General features: G+C 38.9%; 1 protein-coding gene across 1 annotated transcript in view; it reads left to right on the forward strand.

Annotated features, from left to right (window-relative positions):
- Positions 1-25,317, forward strand: part of SCAMP1 (secretory carrier membrane protein 1) — a 59,738-nt gene that overhangs the window by 24,703 nt on the left and 9,718 nt on the right. The window contains exons 3-7 of the mRNA XM_089494644.1: positions 12,421-12,519; positions 12,621-12,732; positions 14,110-14,238; positions 22,855-23,014; positions 24,148-24,249. Of these exons, the coding sequence (XP_089350770.1) occupies positions 12,421-12,519; positions 12,621-12,732; positions 14,110-14,238; positions 22,855-23,014; positions 24,148-24,249 (602 nt within the window). The remainder of the gene's footprint in view (positions 1-12,420; positions 12,520-12,620; positions 12,733-14,109; positions 14,239-22,854; positions 23,015-24,147; positions 24,250-25,317) is intronic.

Consider the following 25,317-nt stretch of genomic DNA (forward strand, 5'->3'; position numbering starts at 1 on the left):
TTTCCAAGTGTTCTCTGGATTTGATGATATTATTATTATTATTATTATTATTATTATTAACCTTTATTTATGAAGCGCTGTAAATTTACACAGCGCTGTACATACAATCTTTTTAATTAGACGGTTCCCTGCCCTCGGGCTTACAATCTAAAAAGACATGACACAAAAGGAGAAGGGAGTGGTGGAGGGAAAGAATAAGAGGTCCAGCAGTTCCTCTCTACCTCCGAGGCCTGGACCAAGGCAGATGGACTGGAGGGAGGGCTTGGCTTCATAATGGATGGTTAATCTTCTTCCAGGGAAAATACATACTCTGAAGTAGGATAATACATATGCAGTACATAGCAATACAGGAAATGGTTTGATAAAAAGGCACCAAAAGAACATCAAATAGTAAGTGACAATTATGCAATGCCTGGGAAAGCTTCTCTGAATAGGATGGTTTTCAACTCCGTTTTGAAGCTGGTTAAAGAAGTGATGGCTCTTGCTTGCGGGGGAAGAAGGTTCCTGGCATGAGGGGCAGCGAGTGAAAAGGGGCGAATCCGGGATGGGGCAGAGGAAATCCTGGGCTGAGACAGCAGACCTTGACTACCAGAACGGAGGGCCCTAGTGGGAAAGTGAGGAGAAAGAAGGTCTGATAAGTAAGGAGGGGCCAGTCCATGGAGGGCTTTAAATGTCAACAGCAGGAGCTTATACTGAATATGGAAAGGGAGGGGGAGCCAGTGAAGGGATGCCAACACAGGAGAGATGTGGTCAGAGCGGTGGGCGGATGTGATAATGCGTGCAGCTGAATGCTGGACAGAGATTAAAGGACGGAGGTGAGAAAGAGGAAGCCCAGCCAGGAGGACGTTACAGTAATCAAGTTGTGAGACCACTAGGGCATGGACCAGGATCTTGGCAGTAGAGGCAGAGAGAAATGGTCGGATTTTGGCAATATTGTACAAAAAGAATCTACAAGCCTTGGCTGTGGTCTGGATCTGAGGGATACACGACAGAGAAGAGTCAAAGATAAAACCAAGACTGCGGGCTTGCTGGACTGGTTGAACAGAAATGTTGTCCACAGAGACAAAAAAGGAGTGTTGAAGGGTAGGCTTAGGAGGAAAGACAAGAAGCTCCGTCTTGGACATGTTGAGCTTCAAACTCCGATGGTGCATCCACTGCAAGACAGCAGTGAGACAAGACGAAACTTGCTGTTCAAGCCTTGGAGAAAGGTCAGGGGTGGAAAGATATAACTGGGTGTCATACAGATGGTAGGAAAAACCAAAAGAGCTAATGAGTTTTCCTAAGGACAGTGTGTAGAGAGAAAACAGAAGGGGACCCAGAACAGAGCCCTGGGGAACTCCAACAGATAAGGGAACAGGAGAAGAAGTCTGACCACCTGCAACTACTGCAAAAGATCTGCCAGACAAGTAAGATCTAAACCAGTCAAGAACAGAGTCTGAGAACCCAAGGTCAGAGAGTATGTCAATTAGGAGACAGTGATCAACGGTGTCAAAGGCTGCAGACAAATCGAGAAGGATGAGAACAGCGTAAAGGCCATTAGCCTTGGCCTGTAAAAGGTCATTTGAGATCTTAGTGAGAGCTGTCTCTGTAGAATGCCTTGGGCGGAAACCAGACTGAAAGGAATCGAGGATGGATCCATCCTAAACATCCCCAGCTCCCTAAGTCTCTCCTCCTAGGGCTTTATGGTTTCCAGACCTTCCACCATTTTGGTTGCCCTTCTCTGGACAAGGCTTGCTCCATTGTTACCTTTCCAGTTTAACTGGAGTTGGGTGCTCTGTCTTCCTTCTCTGCAGTTTCTCCCAAACCGAAAGGCCCCTAGGGAGGAAATGGAGGTTTGTCGAATCATAAGGCTTCTTTCATGATAGGTTGCCCTTAGGGTCATCAAATGCTTCTTTCAAAGTCTGGTCTTCTGCAAAAGGATGCTCAGCTCTTCTGCACCATTCTCTCTTTCCCTTTCCTTCTCTCTCTTTTCAATTCTCCTCTTGTATTTATCAGTAGGTCTTCATGCTTAATCCAAAATGTATGATCAGGGTGTTCTTCTTTATAGGAAGCTTCCTGTGGGGAAGCCCACATGGGGATTTTGGGATAAATTTTTTCCCCCCGTAATATTTCCAAATGCGAAATAAAGATTTCCTAATGAAGTGTGCATTAAATTCCTTGTCAGTATGAGAAGGTTTGTAACATAGATAATTGTGCCACCCTTGTTCCATTCTTATACCCTCTAGATTTAATAATGTAGTGCTTTTAAGCAAAATCCAATCTCTTATCCAGAGTAAAGAGCAGGTATTATAGTAAAATTCCAGATATGGAAGTCCTAGTCCCCCCCCTTTCTTTTATATCCTGCATAATTGCGAATTTAATTCTGGGCTTTCTTCCTTGCCAGATGAAGTTGGATATATCCCTATTCCATATTTTGAATGGTTGTTTATTGATGACAACAGGGATGGTTTGAAATAAGAAAAGCATCTTAGGCAAAACAGACATTTGGATTGTGGCAATTCTTCCCATAAGGGAGAGTTGTTTGTTATTCCAATTTTTCAAATCTTTTTAAATGTTTGTCCATTTGTGTTCATAATTATTTTTATATAAGTCTTTATTTTGATTAGTAAAAAGAATTTCTAAATATTTAACCTTGTTGGTTATCTGGGAGTTCGTTTTGTTTTGCAAAATAGTTCTTTCATTTGATGTTAAATTTTTGATTAAAATTCCACTTTTTGTCTTGTTAACCCTAATGCCAACAATTTTGCCAATTTCCTCTAATATTTCTTCTAGTTTTTCAACACTGGCAGTTGGATTGTCTAAGAAAATAACAATGTCATCTGCGTATGCACGCAGATGGTATTTATATTTATGAATTTCTGGAACTTTTAAGGGTTTTTTCATTTTGTATTTTTTTTAATTAATATTTCCATGATCATCAAAACAAGAAGGGGGGATAAGGGACATCCCTGGCGTGTTCCTGTATTAATCTTACACTTTTGTGTTTTTGACTGTTTATCAGTATTTGAGTATTTTGATGTTTATAAATAGTCAGGATACCGTTTAAAAATCTACCGCTGAACCCACATTCTTTAACAATAGCAACATACAGTCCCAGTTTACGCTATCGAAGGCTTTTTGAAGATCTAAAAACATGGCGCCTAATTTATGATCTTTATGAAATTCGTAAAATTCCAGCATGTCTACAAGGACTCTGATGTTATTTTTTAAGTATCTAGCTCTTTGTTTGAATTCCCTTTGGTGATTTCCCCATGTTTCCATTTCTTATACATGTTCTGTTTAAAAGTTAGCTCAGTTGAAAGTTCCTTAGTCATCCATCCTGGTTTCTTGAGACATCTCCCATTTTTCTTCCTTACTGGAGCTGTTTTAATTTGTGCCTTCAGTATCCCTTTTGAGAAACTCCCATCCGTCTTGAACCTACTTCTCTTTTAGTATTCCTGACTATGGAATCACCTCCAGTATTTCTCTATGTTTATTAAAATCAGCTTTCCTAAAGTCTAGAATGTGTGTCTGACTATGCCTGGCTTCTCTTTTCCATTGTATAACAAACTCCAGGAGTATATGATCACTGCCACCTAAGGATCCCACCACTTGCACTCCATTAACTAGGTCATCCCTGTTGGTTAGGATCAGATCCAAAGATCCCCTTTAAATTTTTGTTTCTCATGGGAGAAATTTGCTAAACAGGACCCCAAATCCAGAGGAATTTCTCTGGTGTATCGCTTTGTACACAGACTTATTCTCTTCTAGTGTCTCTTATATTCATGCACCTGTATCTTATGTTATCATGGTACAGCAGTGTTGAAGCTAAACAGGTTTAGATCTTGACCATGGCTGGAGGGTAACAGATGTACAAACTTCGTGTTCTATGATAGAAGAAAGGTAGGATATAAATGTACAAAATAAATCAATTTTAGGTATGTTACAGTACAGCTACATGTTTCCTGCTGGCTCTCCATGCAAGAGATCACAAAACAGTTTATTACAGTTTTTTCTTCCAGTTACAGTGTTATCAATCTAACCCATTCTTATGTTAATACAAAATTCAGTGTGTGTTGTATCTGTAATAGGATCCCAAGTGTTCTCGGGACTTTTGTTAATCTGGTAAAATCAGCAGATCCTCCTGTCTGATCCTCACTTTGAGTTTACCTGTAATTCTGAGGAGGTTTCCCATGAAGCATTAGGGTGAGGAAACTCCTGGGAGGAAAAAATCAATTTCATAATTGTGCAGTTCTTGCTTGTAGGCTAAAGGATGTTAGCTCTGTACTAGAGTACATGTTTTGCAAACAGCTCTCAAGTTCTATCATCAGCATCTCCAGTTAAAAAGGATCAAATAACATGTTCATGGAACACCTTGGACACCTTGGAACTGCTGTCAACAGCCGGAGTAAACAGTACTGGGCTGGATAGGCCAGTAGTTTGCCCTGATATGGATAAGCTGTCTAGATTTCTTTATTTTACATGTATGCAGTCATTTCAGTGCATATTTTAACTTCTCAGCATTTACCTAATCTGGCTTTGCTTCGCGAACGAAGATTCAGGAAGGACTCATCCCACGCTTTGTACCAGCACGTTGATGACTAAAAAGGCCAATCCGGGATAAACAGGTCCGGTTGCAGAAAGCACAGCGGAAAGTCTCCTTGGGTGTGTTTCCGGGTTGTGGTTCTTTCTGCGTTGTTGTTTCTCTTCGAGACTCGTTTGGCGTGAGCTTTCAAAAAAGGCTGCAGCATTGTGGATAGTGCGTCTCCATGCCTCCCGATGTGAGGCCAGGACGGACCATTGTTGGTGATCAATTTGGCTGAGCCTTAGATGTTGTTTCAGGGAGTCCTTGTATCTCTTCTTTGGGGTGCCCCTCTTACGCTGACCCGTGGCGAGTTCACCATAGAATGCTATTCTTGGGAGGCGATGTTCGTTCATCCTAGAAACGTGTCCTGTCCAGCGGAGCTGCATCCTCAGTAGCATGGCCTCAATGCTGGTGATCCCTGCTTGCTCAAGGACAGCAACATTTGTCACATAGTCATTCCAGTGTATATTTAGAATTGTGCGTAAACAGCGCTGATGAAAGCGTTTGAGGAGTCGTAGGCGTTGGCGATAGGTGACCCATGTTTCAGACCCATAGAGGAGAATAGACAGTACAATGGCTCTATACACACTGATTTTTGTGCTTCGCCTCAAGTGTTTGTTACTCCAGACTCTTTTGTGAAGCCTTCCGAATGCACTATATGCCTTTGCTAGTCTGTGATCGATCTCTTTATCCATCTTGGCGGCTGAGGAGATGATGCTTCCCAGGTAGGTAAACTGCTGGACGGACTTAAGCACAGATGTGCCTACAGTGATGTGGGGATGGTAGTGTTCTTCTTGAGGTTCCGGCTGGTAGAGAACTTCTGTTTTCTTCTGACTGACTTCCAGCCCAAAGAGCTCTGCAGCTGTAGCAGAACAAGATGTTAGGCGCTGTAGAGCTGCTTCTGTATGGGCAATGAGGGCAGCATCGTCAGCAAAAAGCAGCTCACGGACTAGATAGTTTAGAGTCTTAGTGCAGGCCCTCAGGCGGCTTAAGTTAAACAGGCTACCATCAGTACAGTAGCGTATATAAATGCTGTCTTCTTCTTCAAGATCTGCCATAGCCCTTTGGAGCATCATGCTGAAGAGATTGTAAATAGAGTTGGAGCGAGAACACAACCTTGTTTCACACCATTAGTTATTAGAAAGGGCTCTGAGAGAGCGTCGCCATATCTGACTTGACCTTGCTGGCCTTAATGTAGCAGGATGATCATTTAGAGGAATTTGGGGGGGCATCCTAGTCATTCCAGGATCTGCCACAGACCTTTTCTACTCACAGTGTCAAAGGCTTTGGTGAGGTTGACAAATGTTACATAGAGTCCTTTGTTCTGCTCTCTACATTTCTCTTGCAGTTGTCTAAGGGCAAATACCATGTCTGTAGTGCTCCTATTAGCCCTCAAGCCACATTGGCTTTCAGGGAGAAGTTCTTCTGAAACAGCAGGAACTAATCTGTTCAGCAGTATCCTTGCAAGGATTTTTCCAGCAATGGAGAGCAGTGTTATACCTTGATAGTTTGAGCAATCTGATTTTGCTCCTTTTTTCTTGTAAAGGGTGATGATGACTGCATCTCGGAGATTTGATGGCAGTTCGCCTTTTCCCCAGCAACTCACAAGGAGCTTGTGGAGTTTAGCATGGAGTACATGACCTCCATGTTTCCAAGCTTCAGGTGGAATTCCATCAATCCCGGCAGCCTTGCCGTTCTTCATCCGCTGTATGGCCTTAATGGTTTCTTCCAAAGTGGGAGCTATGTCCAATTTCTTCTTCATCGGTTGTTGTGTCATATGTTGAATAGCTGAGTCTTGGACTACTCGGTTGGCACTAAAGAGGCATTGGAAATGTTCAGCATCGGTTCAGAATGGAAGCTTTATCTGTGATTAGTGTTTGACCATCTGTAGTGTATAGGGAGCTTTGGATCTGATATGTAGGTCCAAACACTGCTTTAAGAGCTTCGTAAAATCCTCTGGAATCACCCAGATCTGCACAACGTTGTGTCTTTTCTGCTAAGTTGATCCACCACTTGTTCTGAAAGTCTCAGAGTTTTTGTTGGAGTTGACTACATGCAAGGCGAAAAGCTGCTTTTCTTACATGGCAGTATGGCTGGGCGAGGTGTGCCTGGTGAGCAGTTCTCTTCTTTGCCAACAGCTCCTGGATTGGATGTATCCTTCGAGCCTGTGCAATGGATTTTTCTGGTGGAGTACAACGTGCACAGAACTGGCCCCACCTTTAAACCAGAGGTTCGACTGCTGAGGCCTTGGCAAGCATGGATGGTGGCAGCGAGGTCCTCGGGTCATAGGTTTGATTAGAGTTTCCTTCTCTTAGATGGTTGACCTTACAGGGTTAGACGAGCACCATCTGCCTGGGTTTGGGATTAGAGTTTTCCTTCTCCTAGGATGGTTGCCATAAGGGTAGAGAGCCCATCCTGCCCTTTGGCGCTCTTGGTCAGACCCTTCAGTTGTGACCTGTCTAGCCTGGGAGGCCCTACCAGTGGCTATTATACCACCACCAGCATAACTCACAATTTCATTAGGGTACGCAAGCCTCTCCCCCACGACAAGGGGGCATCAATGGAGAGGATTTACCTAATATCTACAAAATAAACCAGTAGCACAAACATAGATGAACACTAAACTGAGATAACTTTTGACAATAGGCTATTTTATTTTTTGCTGTTACTCTGCCAGAGAAACAGAGATCTACCAGTCATTTCACATTGATTAACGTCTTTTCAAAACATAGGACAGCTGTTATCTCAGTCAATGAAATAGATGTGTTCCTGAACATTGCTACTTTAACCAAAAAAAAAAAAAAAACCCACCAAAACCGATACTCAAGGCCAGGGTGGATTTGATTTAAATCAGTTTAAATCACTTCTCAGAAATTTAAATCACTACTCAGAAAGACTTGATTTAATAATGTGATTCCCCCCATAAAAGTGAACACTTCCTCATTATAGGCTTAATACATATTTTACACAACTCAGTTACTAGATACTCATTTTAATGGTATAATCTTAATATTTACAAGCAGATGAAGATTTCATTTTTAAAATAACAGCTTTTCAGATTAGTTTTACAGTTATATAAAAATATTGATTTGGTTATACTATTAGAAACACATCATAGATAATTATAAAATTATTGTGAACTATTTTCAGTTTAATAGGTTAATCATTCATATATGGATACCTTTTCTGCTATACTTCATTGGAGAAAAATAATCATCACCTCAATAATAACAATGTAAATAGTTTAATTTAACTAAAATAATAACAATAAATGTATATATTCTTGTGTTTGCTTAAGCATCCATATTTGTTAACTGATGTGGATAAACAAAATATATATATATATTTAAAAACTTAGACTATCAGCCCGATCCACAAATTAAAAGCTTAAAATACTGTCCCCTGTAAGCTCAGTCATCTTCCCCTTCTTGTCTGTTCATAATCTGAAAAAGAAAAACAAGCTTTCCTGTTTTATTGGGTCCCAAATGATTGTTCAGTTTAGAATGAATTGAGTCCAAAGGAAGAGAATATTCTTTCTATGCCAGCAGAAAAAGCTATTGATGATAAAAGTTAAATCATTACTTCAATAGTCTCTAAATCCAAGTGCTTAAGTGACTTTCACCAGTTCACTGGTATGACTTTCTTTAAAACATCATCACCGAACATATATTTCTTGAATGTTCTTCCTTAGCTCTGAAGCGTATTATAGTTGGCAGTATAGATGGATGATTGATTGATACCCATGTCATAGCTAACTCTTTTTCCTCAGTTTGACCAGTACTGGATATTGACAGTATTTGCCCCCCCCCCCCCCAAAAAAAAAAAAAAAAAAGAGCTGGAGACAGTGCTTGTCCCATTCATTTTTAATACCTGTAATATAATTCTGTCTGTGTGTAGTTCTGTTTTTAAGTGCTCACTCAGTTCATTCCATATATCAACAACATCTGCAATAAAACAGATATATTTCTATATTTTTGTTTAAAACTTCAGAAATGGGCTTCAGGAAGCTCAGCACATCGTCGTCATTTCTCTTAAGCCCACTTTCGAGGACTTTGGCTGTGACTGCCATCATTTTCCTCTTCATTTTGTTTACAAAGTTTCATTAGAATAGGCCAGTTCTTGATATAAACAGTCGAAAAAGAGCTCCATCTAACATCTCATGGAAGTGTTAGCTTGGTTTCACCCATTCTTTTTAGAGCTGCTCCTACAAAATGATTTTTACAGTGTATTTAGCAGTTTCAATGATATTAATCTCCATTTCTGGAACACTGAAGTCTTTGGCTAGGCGGTACAGCAAATGAGCACTGCAACCATATGTTATCAGCTTTGTATACTCTTCCTACTCTTCTAAATTTTTTCAGATCTTGGATACATTTGCAGCATTGTTTGTGACTAAACAGCATACTGAACGTTTGAATTTTTATAGGTTTTTTTTGTGGGTTTGGGGCTATGTGGCCATGTTCTGGAAGAGTTTTTTCCTGACAGTTCACCAGCATCTGTGGCTGGCATCTTCAGAGAATGCTGGCATGGAAGTGAGTGGGATATATATATATACACACACACACACTGTGTGTGACCTCTGTGTGTGTGTGTGTGTGACCTGTGTGTGTGTGTGTGTCTGTGTGTGTGTGTGTGGACTAGGTTTGGAGCTGTGAAGAAGACATTGAAGTTGATTATAAGTCAGAGATGTGTGTGTGTGTGTGAGTGAGTGATGTATTATATTGCATATATATTATAATTGAAGATAAAAGCCTCCAGGAACTTTGGACCAATCAACTGTCTGCGATTGTTTCTTTAAGTGTGAAAAGTGGTCATTATATTGCCAGTGTCAATAGCTGAGGGGTTTTGCTTTTATACTCTGCTGTGTATATTGTTTTTGGCTGTAGCTGGGTGATTTTTACCTAGGTTATGCTGGGGGTTAGTCTTGTCTCAAATATAATTACTGGCCAACAAATATAAGGACCCTTTTGAAAGGCTACATGCATTTTCATCCTCCTAACAGGGGACAGCTATCTGCTTGGATCCTCTCATTAGTCCTCTCCAAGCTTATGGTGTATCCCTTCAAGCCGATGACATCTGTGATCTTCTGCTAGAAGACAACCTTCTTAGTCAGCATTACAGCTGCTCATAGAGCCAGAGAATTACCAGCCTTAAGGGTGGACTCCCCTTGTTTATGCTTTCATAAGGATAAGGTTGTCATCTCCATGGATATTTCCTTCTTACCTAAAATGGTGCATGCTTTTCATCTCAACCAGCCCTTGGTTCTCCTGACTTTCATGTAGTCAGTGTCCCCTGATTTAGATCACTCAGTTTATACCCTAGATGTTAGAAGGGTGATTCTATGTTGCGTGGACAAATACATCATAGAAACCTTCATCTATTTGATACTCATGGCACTTGTTTAAAAAAAAGGAAAGGAAATCTTATCTCAATGACTATCTCATTGGATAGTCAGTATGCAAAGGGTCTTGCAGCACTTTTGAGACTAACTGATAGAAGTTGTTAGCATGAGCTTTTGTAGACTTGAGCCTACTTCCTTAGATGCATTTAAAGGCATATTTCAGTTAGTCTCAAAGGTGCTGCAAGATCCCTTTGCATACTGTTTTCCCAGACTAACACAGCTATGTCTTTGAATTCATTGGGTAGTGTATGCTATCCACTTTGGATATGCCCTTACTGGGAATGCCCTTTCAGAAGGGGTAACAACTCAACTTGAGCAATGGCAACCTTGTTATCTTAGAGGGCTCGCTCTACTGGACTTCTACTGCACAACCATGTGCTTGCAGCCATCTACTTTACTGTCTCATTATAATTTGATACACACTTCTGCTCTGATGCAGCTTTTGGGAGAGTGGTTCTGTTATCAGTTCTGGCATGACCTCACCATCTTCAGTGAGTTAGATTGCTGTTGTCCCATATGAGACCATAGAAAAGAAGATGTTGCCTGCCTGAAACTGTGGTTCCTCAAGTAGTCATCTGTGCACTCATAGAACCCACTCTCTTGCTGTTTTCATGTCATCCCTCTATTCCAGATCTCACTTGGCAGGCTTGAAATTAGGATTAGGCAGGTATGCATGGTTTATAGCTGTGCTGTTGAGGGGGTGGGGTCACTGCCAAAATGCAGCTTTAGACACTTCTGAGGTTCTCCATGTAGGTGCAAAATAATCCATATGTGTGAGTTCTTTGGCATGGTTTTTTGTGTGTTTTTCGGGCTATGTGGCCATGTTCTAGAATATTTTCCTCTTGATGTTTTGCCAGCATCTGTGGCTGGCATATTCAGAGTCACTGTTCTTTGGTAGATGAACAGTGACATTGGAAGTTGAGAGCATCAAGTTGGGTTAGTGGGCTACAGATTGGGCTCACTGTTTAACATGGAAGGGAGCTTAAGATACAAAATGTGGAAGAGCATTAAAATGGTATTGCATAGTAAGAGTTTGCTTTTTTATTTTTTAGAAATTAACCAGTTATCTTTGTCTCCCCACCTCCACCCCCAAATAAGTCTGAATATGGTACCTGGGCATTGGCTTGGTTGGATTTCATTAGTACGTAGGCTGTATTCATGCTACAGTAATTCTGTTTCCAGCTTACTCTACATGTTTACTTAGAATTAAGTCGCATTTACTTCAGTACTACTTAATATTAAGTGTACATATGGATTCAACTGCAGCTGGAATCGTAAAGAGTTATACAAATGTGCAAGTTCTCTCATGTTCTAGCCAAATTTATAGTTGGCTTAAATGACCCTCTGAGCTGAACTCTGTTTGGCCAGTAGAGCTGATGAATACATAAAGGACTGGAGAAGCAAAGACTAGATTAAAAAAAGGAGTAGTAGAGCACCTGCTGATCAGAGAGAAGGTCAGGCTCTATGCATAGTAAGAGAATCTTTCTTTACTGAACTGTTCTGTAATGAAAAATACAGACCTACAGTGTTAATAAATTAATGGGTTAAATTAATCAATTAATGCTTTGCTTGGCAAAACAGATGTCCCTGATTTTCAAAAATGTAAGTACTTGATATTTTTCCTTTCTTGTTGAGAAGGTGGACCAGGAAAGAAATAAGAGGATAACAATCAGTAGTTTTTGGCATGCTAACAGTTGAGCTTGAGTACTACAGTACTTCCTTCCTCATTTCATACTCCTGGTTTCTTAAATTACAGTTTCTAATGTCATCTGAAATGAGAACTTGTTGGTTGAGGGCCACCAACAAACTGTAATTGCAAATCAAATCCATACGCTAGTTTGTAGGAAGTACCTCAGCATCCATATGCATGTTGGGAATAATGGGAAAAATAATGGGGCATTTGTTTAAGAAGTCAGTAAATCTCTGGCTCTGAACACAGAAGTAGGGTAAATAAAATTTGGAAGAGAGACCTGAACTTCTCTGTTATCAATGTAATATTAAATCATGGTTTGTTAATACAGCCTTTTATGTCCAAAGCAGGCCTCAGTTTCTCCTGTGATGCATGCTATAAATATGCTGTAATTTTTAATTCAAAAATGTTTTCCTCCTTCAAAACTCTACTGCTTACATGTACATTTATGTAGATTTATTTGATCCATTTACATTTAGATGACATTCCTGGTGTTGAATACGTCCTGTATTTGAATGAGTGTTTGGCAACGCGTTTGCATTTCCTTTTACAGATTTACTATAAGATGATGTGCAGAAACATTGATTACTTGCTCTAGCTTTTCTGCTTCTACATCTTAGGATATCTACAAAGGTGACCATCCAGCTAATCACAGATGAGGCCTCTTTTACATCTTGCAGATCTCTTTGTTTATTTTTTATAAGGTTTTATCTGAGAGTTTCCATAAGTCTCTCTAAATCACTTCTGTTCTTTTTTCTTTTCTAGCCACAACCAGGAAGTGTAAAAATCCCCAATGTGCCCAGTACACAGCCAGCTATAATGAAACCCACCGAGGAACCACCTGCTTATACACAAATCGCAAAGGTATATTTCGTATTATTGATAACAGATTCTCAACAGGAGAAAATGAATTCTTGTTGGTTCTGTCTTTGTTGTTCCTTATTTTTCAATTTCTTTTCCCCCAGGAACATGCTTTGGCCCAGGCTGAACTACTTAAGCGCCAGGAAGAATTAGAAAGGAAAGCAGCTGAACTAGATCGTAGGGAAAGAGAAATGCAGAGTCTCAACCAGCAGGGAGGTATGCCTTAACATCCTCTGAAAAGGCAATAGGCTGCAATTCTCTGATTTTGCACCTGAGGACACAATTTATTTCAGGGCCTTAAGTGTGCTAAAGTTAAGCAATAGTTCTTGAAGTGTGATGTTCACTTCCATAAATGGGATGTTTCCAATAGAGATAAGAATTTTCCCCAGTTTAGTTAGTGAGGCCTAGAAGTTTCAAATGTAAAAGGATAGTAACTACAGCATTTGCTTAATTAGCCGACCTCTTAAAATCAAGCCTTTTGTTTTAAACTGGAATAACTGGATAAGTACTCTGTTGAATGGATAATCTCTATGCACAATTCTAAGCATGCCAGATGTTTTTAATAGAGTTTAGTCCCAAGAAAATTTGCTGTGGATTGGAGCCTGAATGATGATAATTTCTGTTTTGACTGAAACTGATGTATAAAGGACATTTTTGTATGTTAGTTGGACCTTGTTTGTCCATATTCTTTGTTACTGTTGGTAAAAGTGTTATTGTTATTTCAGAGAGGGGTTTTGAATCAAGGGGTGTATTCTTACTTGCGAAACCTTCCAGTAACTGTATGCTAAGTTTTACATACTTACCCAGCTCCATACACACTTTGCATGCACACAGTTCTTAGACACTGCATTTAAAATTTCCATCCATTTAATCATTTCCTCTTCAGTCCACAGCTTCCTCCCTGCCTGACCACCCCGACAAGTAGCAATTAAACATTTAAAACCCTACATTTCCATCAGTGGGAGCGTTTAAAAATCTTGATCCTGGAAAAGGGTGAGCACTTGATGGAAAGGGAATCTCATTGGGAGAAGAGTCAACACATTGTAAAGTCGAAGGCTTTCATGGCCAGCATCCATAGTTTTTTGTGGATTTTTCGGGCTATGTGGCCATGTTCCAGAAAAGTTTCTTCCAGGAAGAAACTTTTCTGGAACATGGCCACATAGCCCGAATAACCCACAAAAAAACTATAGTTAACACATTCCTCCTGATCTTGCCCCATCCCATTGTCTGTTTACATGACAGTTAGGCCTTTACTGCATGGGAGGAGACAAGGGGAAGACGACATGCGTCAGAAGTTTTTCATCCTTGACTTAAAGTCTGTGCTTAATGGACTCCCCCTTAGCACTGCCAAGCAAAAGTCATCACTGTTTTGATTTAGGATTGTGATGGTAATTGGCTGGTTGACAAGGCTGATATATTTATTATTTTATTCCATTTAAAGGTAGTCTCTTTAGGAAATTAAGTGTATTGTAGGTATCACACTACCTAACTGAGCTGTAGAAGATCAACAAGTGTCTCTTCAGATATTACAAAAGTAAAATGTGTAAAGTGATTCTTAATATACAACCAAGACTTTACTTTCAATTCTTACAGGAAGAAAGAACAATTGGCCTCCACTACCTGGAAATTTCCCAGTGGGTCCGTGTTTTTACCAGGATTTCTCTGTAGACATCCCTGTAGAGTTTCAGAAGACAGTAAAGATTATGTATTACTTGTGGATGTGTAAGTAAAGTCTATAGAGCTCTGTTCATTTAAGTTTATTAAGTTTATATAGTCTTTGTATTAGTGCTCACAATTACTGTCAGGACATAATTACCTATAGGCATAAACCATGACTATAGGTAATGCTTAGAATAATATGTAGGTATTGACTTAGCACTATAAATAAAGTTGAAAGTAATGTAAATGTATAGGCATTTGAGGTTATGACTAATAAATTGGTCATATTTGTTATTTGCCAAACAGTTGACAAAATTGTTTCAGATTCAGTTTCCTCCTTGAACATATGATTATGAAGAAAAGGAAAAGGCACTGAAGACCTGGTTTAGGATTAATAAGTGCAGTTGTGCTCAAAGGTTGCACCTCTAGGAATTTGGAGATGTTTCTCTTGCTTGCTCCTTTTCCCCAGTGCCCCCCCTGAGAAGCTTCTCCAGATAATAATAATAATAATAATAATAATAATAATAATAATAATAATAATATACTGATTTATTTATATCACACCCAATCACGTAGAATCTGGGCGGGTTACAGCAATAACAAGTACAGTATAATTCAATACAAATCAACAAAAATCAAAAGAAAAAAATACATTACAATTCAAATAAAACTCCGAATCCCTTCCCCAGCCCCCAACACAACTCCAAACAAAGCAATATTAAATAAATTCAAATTACAAACATAACATAGTACCAAGGTGTAAAAAAGAAAAGAAAAGAAAAAATATAAATAATACAAAATACAAGGCATAATAACATAATCAACTGACAGTAATCGAGTCTACCCTAGGGAGAAAAAATGTTAACAAGCACATAGGCAATTTACATAAGCAAATGCATAATAATACATAACCTATACAAACTAAAATTCCATCCCTCATCTAAAATACAATCATTAAACATTAAAAATAAAAAATAAAATAAAAATAGAGGTGTTTTCCTCTCTCTCTTAGTTTGGATTCTAGGAGCCTTGAGGCCTCAGCTTCTCTTGCCTCCTCAGTCTCTTCTGCTTGTAGGTTTTATAGCAGAGCAGAAGGGTAGAGCTGGTGGTAAGTGCTGGTCTTGGTAGCCTTCTGAAACAGATGATTTGGGACCTTCTAAAACATGTAGCACTAGATGGTTATCAGTGTGAAGGTTAAAAATATGTTTTTTGCAGATGTTTCCATTGGATCAAAACACATTGTGCTAGCAGAAGTAGCATTTCCATTTGCATTTGTTTGCTGTAAACTGATAAAATATGACTGGCATCTGTGTGGTGTAGATATTTGTCAATGAATACATTTGAACTGAAAACATTTCCTTTCACTTTATCTCCTACTCACCCACTGTGATTAAATCTATGCACATTCATGCCACTATGTGCTCCCTTGGTTCATTCTTCCTTTACTATTTTAAAATTTTCTCAGCTTCCTGGTATGAGTCCATCTTGACACTTTCTAGTATCAAGAGATGATCTGCCAGGTAATATAATGTTTTGAAAAGATTGGAATGCTTGTCTGTCACTTGGACCTTGTTTAGCAAGCTGATGTTTCTTGTTTCATCACTCTTCCCTTCAAGCTGCAGCTGTGCAGTAGCACAGCTACAGTAGAAAATGGCATAGACATGTACTTAGGAATAAAAAGTAATAAGGAATTGGTTCACAGAAAAATAATTAGAAAATTGTTCACCGAATGGCTGACTAGTTGCTGTTTTCTTCTACTTTTTTCTTTCCAATTTTTGAAATATTTGATTAAAAGTGAATTTGAGGTTGTCCTATTTAATTTTTAGTGTTCCTGTTTTGTAAGTTAGGCATGCTAACAAGTTGTTTGAATTTTTGGAAAATTTGGAGTTATTTTGTGTGGCTAAGGCACTAAGGCAATATCTAGGGTCTTGTGGGTGGACATTATTAACCAGCTAAGTAGTCATTCAGGCATCTTTCTTTCTTTTTTTTTTTTTTTACTGGAATGATGCGAGTAACCTCACTCACACATTCTGGGCTTGTTATTCATACTATGGAACCGCATCTCTCTGTATCTCTGCATGTTTGATTGCTCACATGTGCCAGCACCCTTCCCTTGTCCCCTCACCCACTGGCACCTCTCAGCCAGGCAAAGGCTCCTCTTCCTGCCACTCAAGTGGGTCAGCATCCTTTTCTCTCTCCCCGCTTTTCCTCTCTTTTCCCCTCTCATACCCTCTTTTCTCCCCTCTTGTTTTCAGTGGCGGCACTTTCCACTGGGGCTATTGACAGTACAAATGTATTCAAAAATGTGTTCAAGGAATGCAGTTAATTAATGGATCTATTTGCATTAGTTATTCACATTTGCAGTGATGAGAAACTTTTTTAAACACTCGGAAAATACCCTGATATCAATTAACCCTGGGTAAGTGGGTTTTTTGGCAGCCCCCCTTCCCCAGTTAATCGGGTGCATTCTGGATGTATGTGAACAACAGATTCAACTTAGATTCATCTTGGATTATTTTCACCATCTGAATAAACGCCTAAGTTTCCCGATCAGGGAAACATCCTCCTCATAGCTTTTAATATTAAGCCACTCTGTTTTTACTTTATCATGATTTTTTTGATGCTACGTTGCTCTGATCAATGGTGGTCTGTGGCACTGTGTGACAAGGCAGTTCAATATTCAACCTGTAGTAGGCAGTAGCTGCCAACATTCTAGCATTGTTAGGTAATTGAGACTTGGTAATAGTTATGTGGAATTCTGTTTAAATCAATAAGATTTACCCGTTTAAAGTAAACATTTGTTTGCGCTTCAGACAGTGTTGCATAAATACAGGATTTTGTCTGTGTGCCCATATGTAAGGCGACGAGTGCCTATTTGTGTTTCTTACTATTTCATTCTACCAGGTCAGGAGAGTTATACCAAAACATTAACAAAATATAAGACTCAACATTAAAAAAGGTGCAGCCCTCCACCTATTCTCAGATTCCCAAATGTGGCCCCTGTCCTGTCATAGTCTCTCACTCCTTCTTTAAACTGACTCTGGCCAAATTGCTCCTTGCAGCAAAACATTAACATTTTTTTTAAAGTGGTATTTTGCTTTTCTTGTTTTACCTTCTTAACATTAAAAAAATATATAAAAGGGTAAGTTACCTATGGTCCAAATCACACTGCAGAAATAATCCAGTTTGAGATCACATTAACTGCCCTGGCTCAGTGCTCAGTCCTGGGAATTGTAGTTTATTGTGTCATCAGAGCTTTCTGACAGAGAAGGCTAAATGTCTTTAAAAACTGTGCAGTGTGTTTTGGACTTAAAACAAAATAACAGAAAATTTACTGTTTTCCTTAGAATCACACAACTAAAATACTCTCCCTGCTACCTGCTCTACTGTCCAGCAGTCTAGACAGTGCTTCTTAAGCTGTTTGATATGAACAACTGGCAATTTTCTTCCCAGTGTGCCTGGGGCCAATACCATATTTGTGCTCACGAACTGTAATTTTTTTTTTGTTCATTCCTGTAAGCTCTTGAGGGACCAGCAGCAAGATGGCTTAGGGACCTGCAGTAGTCCATTCAAGGAGCACTGGTCTAGCCATTGAAGTTGTTTAATACAGGTATATCATTTTATATTTGGATGGAGCAAAAACTGGAGAAAAGTAGAAAGGTGTTCAGATTTTAAAAAACAAAACAAAACAAAACAAAAAACCCCAATTACTCATTTATTTATTTTGTAAATTACTATCCCAGTGTGATTTGTCTTTTTTATGACTTGGTCATGCCAGATATTATATAGACACTAATGATCATATGCTCCTCCTTCTAATTGCATCTGAGTGAATGAACAACTTAAAAGTATGAGGTCCTTCATAGAGGGTACCTCTGTTTTATGTTGATTAGGCATGCAAGCTGTTATAGAACAACCTGCTAACCTTTTTGAGTTAACCCTTGTATAAATCTCTAATCATTGTACAAATCTGAAACTACATAATAATGTAGTTACATAATGCTTCCTTCCTGTAAATGCACAATGTGTCTGTCACATGGCCAGATGGAATCAGTCTCCAGTACCAGTGTGGTGGTAATATTATATAACAACAGAAGTTTTCCTTGACACTATTAAGTAATAGCAATAACATTTCTTTTCCAAACTCTTATGAAGTTTTGATTAGGACAAATGGGTATGCAATTACTCACAATCTTGACAATGTTTTTTTTAAACTTAAAAGAACACAAAAATGACATTGAGTATACTTTTAGTATAAGTAATTATAGAGTACTGTAGAATTCTTGTATGTATTTACTGGCCTTGCTCTCAGATAATTAAATAGTCTGTTCAAAAATATGTGTATGTAATAATTATTGAAGAAGTTCCAGATCTTAAAGCAACACATGTTATTGCTGTATGTGGCGAGACACTAGGCAAGGTTGATTTCCCCAACAGTCATTTCTGGTTCAGCCTGGCTGTGGAAAAGGAATGAACATAAAAGGGGAGAAGCGAGTCAGAGCCAAGAGATAGTGTGTCAATTTAAGAATCAGTTCAGAGCTGTTCCATTCTGAGAATTATCAGTTAGCATTCAGGCCAGTGTATCTTAGTGGAATTCATAGTTCTCTTAAAGCAGCCTTTCTCAAATAGTGGGGCGGGCCCCCCAGGGGGGGCGTGAGGCTCCGTAAAGGGGGGCGCGAGGCTCTGTTATGCAGAGGTGTACTTATAACAATTTTATAGACAAATGATACTATTTACAGTTGTGTGGGGGGCGCGAAATGTTTTCTTCTTCCTAGGGGGGGCGTGACAGAAAATAATTGAGAAGCACTGTCTTAAAGGAGTGCAATTTAACAGTACGTTTGTCCCTCCACATTTGCGGCTTTGACTTTGTGGATTTGATTATTCACAGATTTTATTAATATATTCTCTCCAGGAATATCTAGGTCCTCCAGCACAACTCTATAGTCTAATTTAATCAAAAGTCGCACTGAAGGAGATTCCTACAGAGGACACTCCACTAGGCATTTTTAGCTCCTCCAGCACAATTCTATGGTCAGTGTCTGGCAGATGTTGACCACAGAGTTGGACTGGAGGACCTAGAGATTTCTAGGGAGATGTTCTTTCAGGTAAAAACATAATTTTTTTTTATTTGCGTTTTTTCCACATTCATGGGGGTCCTGTGCCCCTAACCCCAGTGAATGTAGAGGGATGAGTGTATAAAACACATAAGAGGAGGGCACTGGGGACCCCTGTCATGGCAGGGTGGGGAAAGACAGCTTTTTGGTGGCGGAAAAAGGAGCTGCAATTTGAAGTCGAAGGCTTTCATGGCTGGCATCCATAGTTTTTTGTGGGTTTTTTGGGCTATGTGGTCATGTTCTAGAAGAGTTTATTCCTGACGTTTCGCCAGCATTTGTGGCTGGCATCTTCAGAGAATGTTGGCATAGAAGAGAGCTGGATGGATACACACACACACACAATGTGTGACCCTGGGTAGGGAGGAAATTCCATGTTAATCTGTGTACTGCGGGCCCTTGTTATCCGCTGGGGTTTGGTTCCAGAATCCTCCATGGATAACAAAATCTGTGGATGCTCAAGTCCCATTGAATACAATGGCATAGCAAAATGGTATCCCTTATATAAAATGCCAAAATCAAGGTTTGCTATTTGGAATTTATATTTATTTGAATATTTTCAAGCCGTGGATGCTTGAATCCATGGATAAAAAATTGTTCTGTTGTTGACGGCAGGTCCTCAGGGTGGGAGGATATGCAAAGGAGGATTAGTGTCTGCTAATTGGTGATCATTATCTGCTGGGAAAACCCCTGACTGGGTGATTTCTCATTTGCATTTGCTGAGTGCTCATTTTGCTATTCTTCAGGACTGGTAGCCAAACTTTGCTCACTTTAAGAGTTTCTTCTTTCTGGTTGAAATTATCCAGATGTTTATGGATTTCAATGGCTTCCCTGTTTGCAATGGCTGCAGTTTGTTTCTTCTTTTTGTGCTGGCGGATTGGGGCTGCAGCGTTCAGTTGCCGCAGCCCCAATCCGCCTTTCTTGGGTGACTTGGGGCAGTCTGTTTCGCCCTTTAGTCATACTGCATTTACTGGTATGTTTGGCAATAGATGCAGTTGTTTGTTATTGAGGGGGAATTTGTGGGGTGTTCAGTTAACTCTTAAAGTTTTGAGAACATCTCAGCATTTAATCTAATTCAAAGTTCATTGCTTTTTTAAAAGGTCAATTTTTACTTCAGCTTAAAACAAACTTTAATAATAGAGTAAATTCAATCACCATAGTAAGTGGGGTGGTTTAAATAATGGTGGTTTAAACTCCTCAAGGAGGGGAGATTGTGATGTAAATTACTGACATAAATTTGCTACTTTCTGGCTAATATAGTTCCTGTAATGACATATTTGCTAATAAGTAAAACATGTTGATTTGCACTAAATAGTCATTAATGCTACCTGGGATTGCAATCCAGGACCTGTGGTCTTTCAGCTGACATTCCTTTTACGACATCCCTTTATATCTGTGTAGACACAGCTCTGAACTGAAGGATTTCTGTTTGGACTTCTGTAAATATGCAAGGAGAGCAAGGAACAATTCTACCTTAAAAGAGTAGGTGCACAGCACTTTGCAAAAGCAAAGTCATCAGAAGAAGTGAAGGAGTCCCTTCACTTTAAGGAAGCTGCTGTCACTGAAAGCTGAGACACTCAACTGAAGTAGTGGAAAGATGCTGGCAAGAAGAGCAGCTAATGCCCACTTAGGTCATATCTGGGGCTGATAGTTACTGAACAAAATTGTTTTTCTGCATGAGATGGAAAGCAGTTGCCTATTTTCTTCAGTCAAGGACAAAATATCATAGTTAGAAAATAATAAATATAGAGGTGGATCTTGAGTTTGCTTCTTGTTGACCTTCTGTCTGCAGAAGCCTCCGAATTTAGCAACACATTTCTGCTTGCAGAATGAAGGAGGATTTTCCCTCCTCTTCCCCCTCCCCTATTCTTCCGTTCCTTCCGTTCCCATTCCCGCTGTAGTCTTCTCTGTTCTCTGAAAATCTGCACTATTTGGGATGAGATTAGGAAAAGTGTGTGTGTGTGTGTGTGTGTGTGTGTGTGTGTGTGTGTGTGTGTATATATATATATATATATATATATAAACCACCACCCCCCACCCCCCATTTAAATGGGGGGTTTTAGGGGGCGGTTAAACCATTTTTTTATTTTTTTTATTTTTTTATTTTTTAAATTTTTTTGCAATTAATGTGTAGGACTACATCAATATAGGGCTGAATCAGAAAATTAAGTAGCAAAATGTAGTCGAGATGCTATTGCTATTAGCCTAAATAATAATTGTTCTTTAACAAGTGCTCATTTAAAGCAAGTTGTTTTGGTTGATCTTATGTTAATTGAAGGATTGTTTTTGAATGACATTTATTGCACTATAAAATAGTGACTAAAAGAATCAACTGACACTGGATGTTGGTCTAATAATGAACAACTGTCAATAAACTGTTAAAATATTTACATTCAAACAGTCATTTTTGTACCAGTAAGAATGTTGGAAAATAATAATAGCCAGATGGTTTGTTTTTTTTAAAAAAAAGAATAATACATTTTTTTAAAAAGTGTGTTTTTCAAAGAGGCCTTAACTAAGCTTTAAGCCATTGTTTAAACCAACCTGGTTTAAAGCAGACAGCTCTGGTTGGGGACCCTTAGGGTAGTAGCACTGAGGACTGCAGGGAAAATGAAAATTAGTGAATATCTCCTATTTCTACTACCAAAAGCATTTTCCTCAGGCTCCTGCCTCATTGAAATATGCTGTATCCAACCCATTATATGCATAGCCAGTACAGTTGGCCCTCCACATTTGTGGCTTTGACCTTTGCAGATTTGATTAATTGTGGTTTTGATTAATATGTTCTCTCTAGGAATCAATAGGTCCTCCAGTGCAACTGTGCTAGATGTTGACCATAGAATTGTGCTGGAGAACCTAGAGGTTGTTAGAGAAAACACTTCGCTAGGCATTTGTAGGTCCTCTAGCTTGGGTCTGTGACCAACTTCTGACAGATGTTGACCGTAGAGTTGCACTAGAGGACCTGGAAATTCCTAAGGAGTGTTCTCTTGGGTAGAAAGAGTAATGTTTTGTTATTTGCAGTTTTTCCATATTCATGGGGATCCTTCATCCCTAACTCTAACGAATGTGGAGGGACTATTGTAGTATCATTATTTCTAATTCTTTAGATAAGGAGCTTTTGCCATAGTTTATTTAAATAGACAAACTACACAGTGTCTTCAGTGCAGTGGCCTACTACATGTTCAGAGTGCATGTGAAGGGTTTTCATCCTCTTTTCCAGCAACAGACTCAAAAGGTTTTTTCCCCCCTCATGTCACGGTCACAGGGAATATGAGGCTGGAGGGCCTTTGCCCTTCGTGTGAAGCCAGTTGAAAACTCAGACAGGTCCAGTTTAGTGTAATTGTCAGACTCCATTTTGAGATTTATTTTGTTCAGTGAAAAGAACACTTAAGTAACGGTATCTAAAAGGTTAAAATCCAAATTGAATTTGATTTTTACATTTTTATCCATTCTGGCTACATGATTACATGCTGATGACTGATGACAGAGTTGGTGTGTTAAAATTTTGTATGTAGTACTTCTCTTGGAATTATGTTTTCTCACTTTTAACATGCCTGTGTTTTTTCAGTCCATGCAGTGACATTGTTTCTTAATATCTTTGGATGTCTGGCCTGGTTCTGCCTTGATCCCAAGCGAGGAGTTGATTTTGGATTGAGTATTCTCTGGTTCTTGCTTTTTACTCCTTGTTCATTTGTCTGCTGGTACAGACCACTTTATGGAGCCTTCAGGTAACTACAGTATTTCCAATCATGTGGAATCAGTGCTATTGAAGTACAGAAATTAACCATTTTTAAATCTGTAATAACTTGGATTAATTTTTAGTATTTCATAAATTTTAATGTGGTTTCTTGGGGAAAATATGCATTAAAACTTCTTGTGAATGTATAGCTTCTTGCAAACCTAGTTATACTGCTGCAGTTTAGTTAAAAATAAAATGTTAGGTTTGCTAGATGAATATGGCATTCAAAAACGTAAATATCAGTCTTGTTTTTTTTAGAGTATACCACTTTGTATTTAATATAAAAGACCATGTTAACAACTAATTTAGTTAATGCTATCACTTATATTACTGTTTTCAGTTAGGAGAATTCCTAGCTTTCAACATACAGTAATTGCATTTATTTTACAGAGTTCTACAGCTTGTTACTTTGCTTGATTAAGCCTAATAATTGAGAGTCAGTATGTAGTGCATAGAGCTTTGGACTATGACTTGAAACATCTTGTCACCAGTGAACCACTTTGCACCAGCCATACACTTTCAATGTAACCTACCTGGGAGAAAGTGGGATAGAGGAGAGCAATGAATGTGGTACAACAGAAAAGAAGAGAAGTGGCTTGATTAATGGGGACAGCAACATTCCTTCTTTTACTAAACACTAACTGTGTAAGAAAAGAGGTTTATAGTCTTGGAATAAGTTATCCTTCCAAATAAGAAAAAATCTCAAGTGAGCAAAGCTTGGTCAGAGGTTACTATTAGAAGATAAACTAAAGTTATTTTTGTTAAAATGTCATTAGGTTTGTTTAGTTGCTTAGACTTATTTGTTTTGTGTTTTGCTTCTGATGTTTGATATTTCACTAGCACTTGCTGTTCAGGCAATATTTAAATATTGTACATTAGTCAGATTACATTGATAGTTCTGGTTTGGGAATGCTATTCCAGAAAGTAAACAGCTCTGCTTCCATGGGGCTTTGTTGTAATCATTTAAAAATGCATTTCTCTATAAATGACAGTGGTTATGCATGCTGTTTGATATTTCTATTAATACTTATGCCTTCCTGGTATTGAGCTTCCTCTGTTGTAATATTTGGCAAATATTGTACAAATAGTTAACATTTTTCTCTTTGTCTCTCTTCATTTCAGAAGTGACAGTTCCTTTAGATTCTTTGTTTTCTTCTTTGTGTACATTTGTCAGTTCGCTGTACATGTACTTCAGGCGGCAGGATTCCAAGGATGGGGCAATTGGTAAGACAACTACTTTATTATAGAGCAATAATCTGTACTGTACATGGAAATAGATTAGCATATCACCTTGTCAAAGTTTTAGCAATACATTGAGGAATAATTACTCTTTAATATTTCAGGCTGGGGCGTGAAGGTTAAGCCAGATCACTGTGTTACAAAGAAATGCTGAAACCCCCATAACTGTTTTGCATCAACAGTATATTATAAACTTTGCAGCTATGGTTGGGATTACAACAGGTCACTTCAATCAACTGTAGATAACTGGGTTTTTAACATTTCTGTCTGCAAAACGCTCATTCTGGCATTGCTGTCAATTACTGAGTGGCTTCAAAAACAGCAAACAAGAGAGAAGTGGGCAACTAAGAAGACAATTTGACTCATTTGCTCCTCAGTGTTTAATTGAAGGGGATTTCTGTCATAGTAATGTAGCAAGGCTAATAGGCATTATTTATTCCTAACAGAGATTGCTAATTAGCCTTATATTCTTCACTGGTCATTCATTTCTGATTGGGCTATTGAGGGCTTTTAAAATGATGGGGAAATAGCAGTTAAATCGCCACTTGCAATGGTCACTTTTCTGTCCTGCAGTTTGCCAATTGCACACAGGTTTTTAGAAAGAATGCTGGAAAAGTCCTGGGAAGCTTCAGGTAGTCTGCATGTCACATTTTGCCTACCTTCTTATTTCTGCCATCAATCTGTGGGATAAGAATGTTTTTAAGTAATTCTGGCCTCTGTGTAGTCCATCATCATCTGGCAATTGTTATGGTCCCTATCTGGGCTGTAATTTTCCTACTGTGCTGTTTCTAGTGGATATGGAATGGTATTGGCAATTTTAAGGGCAAGTAAAAAATTTTATTGGCCCAGTTGGAATATCCAGACCTCAATAACCATTTTGGTGTTAAGTGGTGGAGTAGTTTCCAAAAAAGCATATCTTGATTAGGAAGGAACATCTCAGTCAGTTGTGGCAACTGTGTTTTCATATTTCTGAATCCGATGGACACAAAGATAATAGGCAAGAGATTACGTACGGTGGCTTTGATTATTTGTCTGTATGATGGAATCTAGATT

The sequence above is a fragment of the Sceloporus occidentalis genome, unplaced genomic scaffold (assembly GCF_023333645.1).
Source record: "Sceloporus occidentalis isolate IW3139 unplaced genomic scaffold, rSceOcc1.0.p SCAF_1, whole genome shotgun sequence".
In the NCBI taxonomy this organism is placed as follows: Eukaryota; Metazoa; Chordata; class Lepidosauria; order Squamata; family Phrynosomatidae; genus Sceloporus; species Sceloporus occidentalis.